The following is a 12,640-nucleotide window of genomic DNA, read 5'->3' as shown; positions in this document are numbered from 1 at the left end:
CCATAAAACAATTAGAATGTTTTCTTTTCTTTTGAGTTAAGGAAAGTTTGAAAATCAGAAAGTTTCAAAGGTTCATACTTTGAAAGCGTTCAATTTTCTCCGAATCAGCAGAAATGTGTGGTTTGTGATCTGTGTTTTCGGGGGAAGGTGATAACTTTACAATGTTTTATGGCTTGCTTTCTGCTTGCACGGAACAAAACAAGAGTCAATCTGAATGTTCCGTTCGTTTTATTTTTTTTGTTGTTTGTAAAAGTTTTGGAACATGAACAAGATTTGAAAAATTGAAAAATTATAAAAAATAATAATTTTTTTAAAATTCCAATTTTCCTAAAAATCCGACTAGGTACATTTACGATAAAATCTTTTCCTTCTCTAGAATGTCCTTTTTTTCTCATTCTTGACTCCTTTTTTTCTCCCCATTGAGAATAGAGAAACCTTACCATGAAGGGCAAATCTTCTCTCTTCGGTCGTCTTCTCTTAGCACCTCATTTCCTATCTCATCATTCTCTTGTTTCCTGCTGCCCATAGAGACTCACACTCCACCATGCACACTCTATCTCGCGGCACATACACGTTGCACGCTGCGCTCACGCACACACAAGAAAATCGACACAGTTAAAACAAGTGTTACCGTACTTTGAACGCCCGGTGGGACTCCCCGAAGAGCGAGAGAACACCACGCAGACGGTTGCACGTCACTGTCGCACTCATTTTTTATTCCAATTAGCCAAATCTCATCCCCACCACAACATCAATACTCACATTGCTCATCTAACCCTAATTCTTCCAGCTATGAATTGTATGGACCAGGTAAATTGATTTGATTTTTTTTTTTTGGCGATTTGCAAGAAAAATGATTAATTAGCATGATAAGAGTGTTTGCTCTTCAGTCCTCTTGACCTTGTACTTTTTTCCTAATCAGGAAAAGACAGTTTTGACGTCAAAATTTAAACTTGTCGGAGAACGTAAGCACTGTTTTTGAACCTAATTGAAACTTCTTTAAGAAAAATTTTACGGAAACGTTTGAAAAATCTCGTCCGATGTCGTGAAAATGGATTTTTCGGAAAAAATAGTCAGAAAAATACCTTTTCAGCCAGTTTCGTGTACATTGACGGTCAATAATGTGTTTTTCAGTAAAATTTCACCATTTTCAAGAGTTTGGAGCTCAGAGATCAATTGTTCGATCACTTTGAAACTATTGGAGGTTATAAAACAGATCAAGATTTAAAATTTGGCATTTGCAGATTTTTGTGAATATTCCTAGTTTTTCAGTTATTTGCCGATGTCTGAAAGACACCGTTTTATCCTATTTTTGCACTGCAAACGATTAAAAGAGCAGGTGTCCTTCAAAAATGGGCAAATGGCTAAAAACTAGGAATTTTTAAGAAATTCTGTGAATGCCATGTAGTCAAACTGAATCTGATTATACAACTATTTTTTTCACGTTTTCAGTATATCTGAAAAACTAGGAATAAAAAATATCTGAAAAACTAGGAATACTAAAAAAGTTTTGTAACTGCAAAGTTTTTAACCTAGGCCTGTTTTATAACCTACAAAATTTTAAAAATGTTCCAACACTTGACAGCCACAAGTTCCAGACACCTGAAAAGGGTCAAAATCAGCTGAAAAACACATTTCTGCATGTATTATTGACCCGAACTGTATTTTCAGTGAAAATTTCCAAAAATTGGTCTCAACATCGCAAATAACAACATCCGAAATTCCCCCCCCCCCCCATCGTTATTATAACACCTCCTTTCCTTAACTTCTACACTCCCACTCACTCCATAACCTAAACACTGCGTTCTCTATGCATCCGTCGACGGGGTTGTCTTTCTCAGGGGTATTACCGTCTAAAAAAGCCAATATTATCTTCAGCGGGTCTCCTTCTCTCCACAACCATCCACGGAAAAAGAAAACGACGAGTGTTCGGAAGGATCTGACAAGTGTACGGGGGGTTTATCAATCAGATTTAGACAAGAGATAAGAGACGCAGTCGGATCGCGGAATGTCGAATTTTTTCATCCATACGCAAAAACGTTGTTGCCCCTAGCAGATTTTTTGTTACCGTATTCCTTCATTCTCTTAGAAATTCCAAAACCGCACTGTGTGCCTACTATTTCGAATCGCATGATCACAAACTTTACTTTAAGCAGAAAATTTATTTTTCAAATTTCAGACAAAATTTCTGATCCGCCATCGCCAACACCACCAGAAAATCCAAGTAGCAAACCTTATTCACGCAGAATGGACAACGAGAAAGGTTTTGTCACTGTGAATTTTCCGATTCCAGAGCTCTGTGTAGGATTAGGTAAGATACATACGATTAAGGCGGATAAGATATATAAAAACGTGATTTTTAGTTAATTTTTGACCATTTTGATCATTTTCAAGAGTCCGAAGGTGGAAATGGTCAAATCCACTGAACAACCGGTTTTTGTATATCTTATTGACTTGTAAAATGGGCAACGAAAATTCACTGGTCAATGCGGTACAAAGCGAATTAGTGGTACCAAATCCTCAGCTCGGGAGTAAAAAATATCTGAAAAATTCTACAGGGTGCGCCAAAATTATGCAACACATTCAAAGTGCTGTAACTTCTCTGAAAATACTCGAATAGAAATGTTTTGGGGATAGCTGGGCCCGTCCTGGGACCAAACTTTTTCCAAACGACTCCAAATTGGGATGTGGAAGTGCTGGGACCCTTGACTCAGAAGTTCCGTATGCGAAATAGTCAACCAAAATCATGTCTGGCGACAAGGGGGACCATCCGCAAGTCGTGCTGATTTTTGAAAATTTGGCCGCGCACCCCGGTCGAACTATTTTTGGCTTGTGAGCGAGACCAGAACACGGTGGAACAGTCCAAACATGGTTTTCAAAATAGTATTTGGTCCACGGAAGAACATGCCTTTAAATAGTTTCCTCCTGTTAGTACTCATTTGCTGAATTTCACCCAAAATCTACAAAATATCGAATTTGGAGGTTTTAACCAAAAACCATGACGTACTATGGATATGAAGCTCGGTTGGCCATCCTACCGTGATTATTAGCTAGCTCAGATCTCGGGCAAAAAACTCGATGGTTTTCTGATAAAGGTTCGGCTTTCTATGCCAGTGTTTCTCGTCTTCGAACATCATCCTCTTGTGTTAATTTTTGGTGCGTGCCAGCAAATGTCGATTTTCACTTCTGGATGCGTACCAGATTGTTATTTCCCGACCGAGTTCTTGTCTTTTGAACATGAAATGGGGTCAGCCCGTGCTCTCTTTTGACGATTGTACTGAGTGACTTATTGCTCATTTGGAGCTCCAGGCTCAGTTTTTCATTGTTCGGTGCGAATTTCGCAAACTCATTCTCTGACAACCTTGTTTCTCACCAGGGTAATAGAATTTTGAGATCTGACGTTTTTAGACAGTTCTTGATCGTATTCAACTGTTAGAAACATTTGATGTGTCCACTTGGTTGTTCGTTCGATTCCGAGAGCTTTTCCGATGCTCCTTAGGCACAACCCTCTCTTGCCCACCTCGATGAGGGTGCACAGGTGTATATTACTAGTCACCATTCGTGTAAAAGTCAACCTAAAGACTTGAAAATCTGGGAATAAGGTAATCAAGACATGCTGAAAATAATACGTACAAAATAATTGCTCTAAAAATTCTACAGTGACCACCAGCTCGCACTAAACTTTTGTTGCAATAATTTTGGCGCCTCCCAATCGTTGCACCCTCCGAGTTATGTGCTTATTAATTTGAAACATTAGGAATTCTAACCAAACTATTTTTATAGTTATCGGAAAAGGCGGAGCAGAGGTGCATGCAATCAACGAGAAGACGGGATGCCGACTGCAAGTTTCCACAGAGCCATCACCGATTGGTTACCGGAATGTAGAGATTCACGGATTGCCAGAGAACATTGATGCGGCCAGAGAGTGTATCTCCCAGGTGCTCAATCGAATTCATCATTCGCCTCCGGCTCCACACAGTGGAGCACAACGTCAAGAAGGAGAGACAGTGAAAACCGTGACCGTGGAAATCCCGATTCCAGCTCATAAGTGTGGTGCGGTTATTGGAAGAGGAGGAGATACAATGCAAAAACTTAGGGTGAGATTTGAACAAAAAAGTCTCTAAAACGTCATTGATATTTCAGTCCTGGTCCAACTGTCAAATCCAACTGATTCAAGAGAACAGTATGCCAACCACCACAAAGCCTCTGAGAATCACTGGTGACCAACAATCAGTTGAGTATGCGCAGAGATTAGTAGCCGAGGTTCTAGCTAAAAATGAGGGACCACCACCTCCGAAACACGAAGCTCCTTCTGCGCCACCTCAAGAAACCTACTATGAAAATAAATCTTTGCATGTGAAAGTTCCGCGTAGTTCAGTTGGAGCCATTATGGGACCACAAGGTATGAATATCAAGAGGCTATCAGATCAAACATGCACATCAATCCATGTACTGCCTGAGGAAGATCCAAAAGTGATGGAAAGACTGATAACAATTGTTGGCTCTCCGGATAAAGTCTACCTGGCAGCTGATGTAATTCGAACCATCATCACCTCGTGCAATTCTCCCGATTATTATGTTCACAACGTTTACTACATGGATGTGCCTGCCGCCAAATGTGGATTGGTGATCGGGAAAGGAGGCGATGTTATAAAACAGATCAATGCAGACAGTGGCGCTCGTTGTGAGCTCGCACGTGAGACAAAAATGGATGCACATTTCAAAACCTTTGTTCTTCGTGGAACCGACCTACAAATTGAGCATGCCAAGCATTTAATCTACACAAAAGTTGGAGATATTCCACCAAACACTCCATTTGTGCCGAAGCATCGACCAAATGCAAATCCAATGCAAATTCCTTCTCTGATGAATCCAGTGCATCCAACGCAGCAGCAACAGCTCCAGGTGCGGCCACAAGTCCAGGCACAAATGCAAGCTCAAATACAGGCTCACATGCAAGCTAGACATCAGATGCAAGCTCGTAGTCCTCAACAACAGAATACGTTGACAAATGTGCAAATGTGGGCAGGTGGGTGAAGTTTCTAATGCTATAAGATACGAAAAACGTGTTTTTCAGTTGGTTTTTGGCCTTTCTCACTATTTTGAGGGGTCTAGAGCTCGACTGTCAGGTTTCCGATCACTTCGAAAAACTTCACACTTGCGACCGGGCCTTTGTCGGGTCTTCGCGGGCCGTGCCAATGTTTCTTTGAGAATCATTATTTCCAGACTAACCGAAGCAGATTTGATAGACCTCGACGAGAACTACAAAATGCTAATATTTGTAGAATTGTGTCTTGTCTGTGAACAAAGATGAAGGACAAAAAAAGATTCCCGGCCCGGCGCCAATAGGCACGGCCACTTTATGACTTACAACTTTATTTATAGCTAAGACATAGTTTTCCAAATGATATCGTTTTGTATTACTTGTCGAGTTCTATCATATCTGATTTGGGTAGTCTGAAAATCTTGATGCAAACTATGAGAAGGCCCGCGAAGGCCCGGCAAAGGCACGGCTCGCAAGTATGAAAACTTTGGAAGGTGTAAAACAGACTTAGATTGGTAATTTTTAAGTCACAGAATTTTCTGAAACAAATCTAGTTTTTCAGCTATTTGTCGATTTTTGAAGAATACCTGTTTTTTTCTCGTTTTCAATACTAAAACAAAAAAAATGAGGTGTCCTTTAGAATATGACAAAAAGCTGGAAAACTAAGCAATTTTAAAAAATCCTTTAAATGCAAAATTTTATATCTTGTTTTGATTTATAACCACCTGAATTGTCAAAGTGAGCGGACCTCTGACAGGCGAGCTCTAGACCTCTGAAAATGGTCAAAATCAACTAAAACACATTTTTGTATATCTTATTGACACGCACAGTATGTTCCTAAACAAATCATTCTGCTTCCAGGTGCCCCCATAATTCAAAACCAACATCCACAGCATCCCCAAACCCAAATACTCCAAAACCAACTACACCACCAACAACAGCAACAAATCCAACAGCAGCAATTTCAACAACACCAACAAATCCAGTACCAACAGCAGCAGCTCCAACAGCAAAGACAATTCCAACAGCAGAAGTTTCAACAGATCCAACAACAACAAATGGCAATGTTTCCACAGCAAAATCAGAACTTCCCTGTAATGCATCCGCCAATGCAAGGTCAACAAAACCCGAATTGGTTCCGGATGATGCAACAGCAGCAACAAAACCAGCAGGGCCAGCCGATTTATCCGAACCAAGGGCCGCCGTACCAACAAGCACCTCTTCAACAAATGCAAAATCAAATGCGGAACTCTCCTCGCCAGCAAAATAACTCCTATCAGCCACAACCAAGTCCACAGAAGCCGCAGGCATCACCACAACATCTTCCAAAAGCTCGGAATACCCCAAAACCGGCTGCTACAGCGTCTACGACTCCAAAAGAGGGGGGCTCATCCAAATCGCCAGCTAAAGCTAAGGAGCCAGCTAAAGCTACGAATGGAAGTGGATCCACGGAAAACAAGGAGGATGGTGCTAAAAAAGAAGCCAAAGAGAACAATTCAGAGAGTGAAGAGGGGGAAGGAGAACGAGATTACTCAGAGCAATGGTATCAGTATTACTTGTGAGTGATTAGAAATTGTTTTCAGTATCCAAAACCTTGAATTCCAGATCTATGAACGAACCGGAAGCTGCGGAAAACGTGCGAAAACGAATCGAAGAGATGAAATTAGAAAAAGCAGAGAAGGCGCAAGCTTCAGTGTCCCGGCGTTAAAAACAGTCCACGCGGTATTCCAATATCAACACAACCATTTTCTAGCGATGTAATCGGGTTTACCAAAATTCCTTGTCACGAAAAAACAGAAGCTACAATCTTACGATGTTCGATAATTCATTTTTGGCGCCGTATCATCATGCATCCCGATTTATCCACTTTCTATGACATATTTATATGAGTAATAAAGAATTTTTAGGTTTTATTTTATTCTCTACTGCGTACATTGGCCTATTTTAAAAACATTCTATAGCATCTCAGATCAGAAAATGCATGCTAAACGACTACTATAGATAACTATATACAACATGAATCATCTGAAAACATAACAGAAACGCAGTGTCTTCTGACAACGCATTTTACCATTGCCATATACGAATACCAAAATGCTACGATTTTCCTTAATTCTTGTGGTTTTTGTTGCACTTTTTCTGGAATCTTATGCATCTATTCTGGATAATCGGACTACCAACGAGACAATAACGACTTCTTCAAATGAGACTGTTATTCGAGCAGAGAGAGGTGGTGAGAAGAGACAAGTGTATCAACCAGGACCAGTTATTCACAATAGCTTGACACCGGTTTGTGTTTTGAATTTGTGAAGAAAATAATAGTTTTTTTATTCCGTACCAGAATCAACAACTAGTTGTGAAATTTTGCTTTTGTTGTCTAGAAACATTCAGAGAAGCAACTAAAAATTTTGAATGTACCGTATTACCTCTAAGAAGCCAACCTAACCCGTCAACTTCGGGCGCAGCTACCTCGATTTCGGTGAAAGATATAAAAAAGTCCAGCTGACAGAATGTTTATCATAATATCGAAAACACTTTGTTTGTTGGTAATGAGATCTCGTCTCAAAGTGTACTTACATGAACTATGGTTATAGTGACAAAATTAGAAAACCCTGAAAAAGAAAATATTTAAAAATTGAAAGCAATACATTCACTTCAAAATTTTTAACAAGATATGGATCAAGAATTAATGAACGTGGAATTTAGAGGCGAAAACCCCAAATAATGTGAAACGCGTTCTATTTCTTTTGTCTTTTTTTTGTTTATTCTTTCAGGATTACCGTATTTCCTCTAATAGAAGCACACCTCTATTTGAAGTCCACCTCTAATAGAAGCCCACCCTCTAATAGAAACCCATGAGCTTCTATAAAAGAAAATACGGCAGTTAAAAATTCTAGAAGTTTCGGAACTGTGATTTTAGAACTCGAAAATTTCTCAATTTCTGATCTACAGAATTATTGAATTTTGAATTTTGAGATTCTGGAATCTCAGAACTTCATAAATTCGGGATTTCGGAGTTTAAAATTGCAGAATGAAAACTTCGAATTCGAAAAAAAAGCACCGAAATTCAGAATTCTTAATTTCCGAATTGTCAAATTTCTGATTTTTTGAACAAAATTTTTTTCGAAAATTGATCATCGAAAAATAGAAGCCCACCCTCTAATTAAAGCCCACCTCTAATAGAAGCCCACCCTGAGCGTGAAATTAAAAAATAGAAGCCCATGTGCTCCTATTAGAGAAAATACGGTAAAGTGATCACCAATGACATGAAAGAGTAAAAGTTGATTGAAATATGTGATTACGTACGGTGCCATTAATATAGGAAAATATGTGATTATAAACGTTGCATTCACTGTATTTTCTGAAAGTTTCTAACTTTTCAGCTCCTTGCCGATTTCTGAAAGACACCTGCTTTTTTCACTGTCTCAGTTCAAAAATAAAAGGGAAAAGGAGTGTCCTTCAAAATCGGAAAATAGCTGAAAACTAGGAATTTTTAACAATTGAAAAAGCAAGAAAACATTCATGAAAAATTTTTAATCTAGATCTGTGTCATAACCTCTAAAATTTTCAAAATGATCCGACACTTGACAGCCGAGATCCATAAACCTGAAAATGATCAAAATCAACTGAAAAACATGTTTTTTTCATATGTGTATGGCCGTTACTGTAGTTCACATTTCAAATTATTGAGTCCTTGTTGTTTTGAACGTTGAATGAGGAGAATTTTTGGCGGTTTTCTTGAAAGTCCCGATTAAAAACAATAAGCCAATAGCCTACAGTGTATACTCTATGTATAATAATTTATTGTTTGGCCTTTTCACCTTCGCATTATATCCGATGACAATCAGGAATTGATTTTAAAGGAGGCCAGACACGAAAGACTACGGGGTTTTCTCGGGGCGAGATCATGTATTCTGACGGAAAATCGTGCGATTGCGACCAATGCGCGCTACTTGACGAGCATTTATTTTTTTTAGAATACACTAGATTTCTTTACTGTTTGGCACTTATTCCCGACTTTTTCTCGTTATTCGTCCATTCTAGGATGTCGCCGCATGAAAACAAAAAAAAACGAAAACGCACATACAGGAGTCGAACCCGCGATACACGACTGATAGACAAGCACGCTCACCTTCACACTACACAGCGTTTGTCGGCCTCTACCTCTAAAACGATTATGAAACGAGGAGTGGGCGCCGCTTGGAAGAACGGTCGCGGCCTCGCTTGTACAGTAACAAGGAGTTATGGTTTTGTGTCCATTGTTATTTTCTGACTGTACTGTGTCATATATAAAAAATAAAATTTTGAGAATTTTCATGTCTGGCCTCCTTTAAAAAGCTCATTTTGAGATAAGAAAACGGAAATACAATGAATTTATAAACGTGAACACTTTTTAATCCAATTACTGATTCAAAAGTTTTTCTTTCGATGAAATCTTACATAAATCTCAAGGATCTAGTTAAACAGTCATGAAATACATGATATTACAGATTTTAAATTCTCGGAATTGATATTTCACTTTTGAGAAATCCACGCGCAATTTCTTCAAATAAAAACCATATAATTGTTTTTCTACAAAAATTATATGATATTTCAGCAGGCACAACCTCAAAACGAGCCTGTACCATACCTGTGTAGCAACCCAAAATGCCGATTTCTTAATGAACATTGTGAGTTTTCTTTTAGAAACTTAAAAAAATGTCGTTTGATTTTTCAGCTCTCGTTCCCTTCATTGCCGCGGGTGTCTTCATGATTCTGGCAGTTGTCGTCTACACCATTCTATTCTGTTTTGTATTACGTTATCTAGTCTAAAACTTTCAGTTAATCTAGACTTTTTTTATGATAAATTGATTATATATTATGAAAAAAAAAGTAAAAACAATAAAAACTGGTCTCGATGTGAATTAAGATCGAAACAATCTGAGCTCGAATCAACACAACTGCAAATCAACCGCTTCTATTTATTTAGACTTATTCTTTGCGCAAAAGTGAACGGAAGTGGCCTCGCAGATGGTTGTCTGCAAAAAAGCGACGGATCGAGTTCGAGAATCAGCACAAAACCAACAAATAATGGATGGGTGGCGCTGCAAAATCTCGTCGTCAGGCATTGAAATCAGAGGATGTCCCGTGTTTTACTGCAAATCGAGGTTGTTAGTTTAGCTGGATGTAGAAAAAAATGTTGGCAGCTTGTCATATTAAATCGACAAGAGTTTCCTGTCGTTTGACCATTCCACTCTTATAATTGAACTCGGTTCGGATTCATTTTACAGCTATTTAATTTTTCCATTATTTTTCTTTTGAATAATATTTCAAATTTTCGGTTTTCGTACCTTTGACACCATCTAATTTTATAGGGTACCCCCAGAATGCTTCCAAAAGCATTATGCATATTGATTGCATCGATTATATTTGGTGTCATTAATGCTGATGTCCTGTCAGATCCAAATTATCGGATTTTCCGGGATATCTCTTCTATCAGACAAGTAATTCCTTTTTTCTGAAATCGTGTTAGTCTGATTTTTGCATTTCAGAGAGTCACTAATCGGCCAGTGAAGAACGTTTCGACAACAGAACTTCCCACATATTATGAACAGAACTACAAAATCTCTCAACGTGTCAAGGTGAGAAATTTTTAAAATTTTCTCTCTGAAAATTGAGTTTTGTTCTTCAGAGGCAAGCATGTGCTGCGAGTTGTCCGCCACTCACAAAGGCTACGACGCCTGCTTATGATGGCTTGATCGCGACTGAAAACTTTTACATCGAATACAGCACCGACGCCTCCGGATGCCCAATTGCAGATCTGACATGCGTTGGAGGTGATATGGCCACTCTGGATTATGCTGACGGGAATGGAGAAGTAATTACAGTAAGTACATCGTCTTATCATTCAAAACAAATTGAATTATATTCTCTTTTCTAGTTGGGAGAAGGTTTAGATGACTACAATATCCTTGAAGCTCAACTGAAATGTTTTGCATTTGGATGGGCTGCTCCGACTGCTATTGAAGCTATTGACGGCAACACATTAAACTGCAATGGTAGATTCAAAACAACACATCAGTAATCAAATCGCATTTTTTAGTTCTCACGGACATTCCGGTTACAACAACAACTTCAACTTCCACCGAAACCACATCAACATCAACACCAACGTCAACAAGTACTTCGACCGAGTCCACTAGTACCTCGACTGAGTCCACGAGTACCTCGACTGAATCCACCTCTACCTCGACCGAGTCAACGAGTACCTCGACTGAATCCACCTCCACCTCGACCGAGTCTACGAGTACCTCGACTGAATCCACCTCCACCTCGACCGAGTCCACGAGTACCTCGACTGAATCCACCTCCACCTCGACCGAGTCCACGAGTACATCGACTGAATCCACCTCCACCTCGACCGAGTCCACAAGTACCTCGACCGAGTCCACGAGTACCTCGACTGAATCCACCTCCACCTCGACCGAGTCCACGAGTACCTCGACTGAATCCACCTCCACCTCGACCGAGTCCACGAGTACCTCGACTGAATCCACCTCCACCTCGACCGAGTCCACGAGTACCTCGACTGAATCCACCTCCACCTCGACCGAGTCCACGAGTACATCGACTGAATCCACCTCCACCTCGACCGAGTCCACAAGTACCTCGACCGAGTCCACGAGTACCTCGACTGAATCCACCTCCACATCGACCGAGTCCACGAGTACTTCGACTGAATCCACCTCCACCTCGACCGAGTCAACGAGTACCTCAACTGAATCCTCCTCCACCTCGACCGAGTCCACGAGTACCTCGACTGAATCCACCTCCACCTCGACCGAGTCCACAAGTACCTCGACCGAATCAACGAGCACCTCGACTGAATCCACCTCCACCTCGACCGAGTCCACAAGTACCTCGACCGAGTCCACCAGTACATCGACTGAATCCACCTCCACCTCGACCGAGTCCACGAGTACCTCGACTGAATCCACCTCCACCTCGACCGAGTCCACAAGTACCTCGACTGAATCCACCTCCACCTCGACCGAGTCGACGAGTACCTCGACCGAGTCCACGAGTACCTCGACTGAATCCACCTCCACCTCGACCGAGTCCACGAGTACCTCGACTGAATCCACCTCCACATCGACCGAGTCCACCAGTACCTCGACCGAGTCCACGAGAACAAAGACTGAATCCACCTCCACCTCGACCGAGTCCACCAGTACATCGACTGAATCCACCTCCACCTCGACCGAGTCCACGAGTACCTCGACTGAATCCACCTCCACATCGACCGAGTCAACGAGTACCTCGACCGAGTCCACGAGTACCTCGACTGAATCCACCTCCACATCGACCGAGTCCACCAGTACCTCGACCGAGTCCGCGAGTACATTGACTGAATCCACCTCCACATCGACCGAGTCAACAAGATACCTCGACCGAGTCCACGAGTACCTCGACTGAATCCACCTCCACCTCGACCGAGTCCACGAGTACCTCGACCGAGTCCACAAGTACCTCGACTGAATCCACCTCCACATCGACCGAGTCAACCAGTACCTCGACCGAGTCCACGAGTACCTAGACTGAATCCACCTCCACATC

At 40.9% G+C, this 12,640-nt stretch overlaps 3 protein-coding genes across 3 annotated transcripts; 2 read left to right on the top strand and 1 right to left on the bottom strand.

Moving 5' to 3' along the window:
* Positions 1–792: 792 nt before the first annotated feature.
* On the top strand, positions 793–6,752 carry CBG15931 (the record flags this gene model as incomplete). Its single annotated transcript, XM_045238938.1, has 6 exons — positions 793–810; positions 1,879–2,311; positions 3,784–4,097; positions 4,144–5,029; positions 5,906–6,602; positions 6,650–6,752. The coding sequence occupies 6 exons, from the start codon at positions 793–795 to the stop codon at positions 6,750–6,752; spliced, it is 2,451 nt and encodes an 816-aa protein (XP_045095962.1).
* A 386-nt stretch (positions 6,753–7,138) lies between these two features.
* On the top strand, positions 7,139–10,964 carry CBG15933 (the record flags this gene model as incomplete). The annotated part of the gene is made up of 6 exons (XM_002643292.2): positions 7,139–7,333; positions 9,642–9,714; positions 9,762–9,835; positions 10,399–10,527; positions 10,576–10,665; positions 10,716–10,964. The coding sequence occupies 6 exons, from the start codon at positions 7,139–7,141 to the stop codon at positions 10,962–10,964; spliced, it is 810 nt and encodes a 269-aa protein (XP_002643338.2).
* Positions 10,965–11,088: 124 nt separating this feature from the next.
* CBG27467 lies at positions 11,089–12,576 on the bottom strand (the record flags this gene model as incomplete). Its single annotated transcript, XM_045238937.1, has 1 exon — positions 11,089–12,576. One exon carries the CDS (start codon positions 12,574–12,576, stop codon positions 11,089–11,091), a length of 1,488 nt encoding a protein of 495 aa, XP_045099833.1.
* Between the last annotated feature and the right edge of the window lie 64 nt (positions 12,577–12,640).

The sequence above is a fragment of the Caenorhabditis briggsae genome (genome assembly GCF_000004555.2).
Source record: "Caenorhabditis briggsae complete genome, chrX, whole genome shotgun sequence".
Taxonomy (NCBI): Eukaryota; Metazoa; Nematoda; class Chromadorea; order Rhabditida; family Rhabditidae; genus Caenorhabditis; species Caenorhabditis briggsae.
Note: the sequence above shows the minus strand (reverse complement) of the source record. Positions and strands in the feature narration are given on the sequence as shown.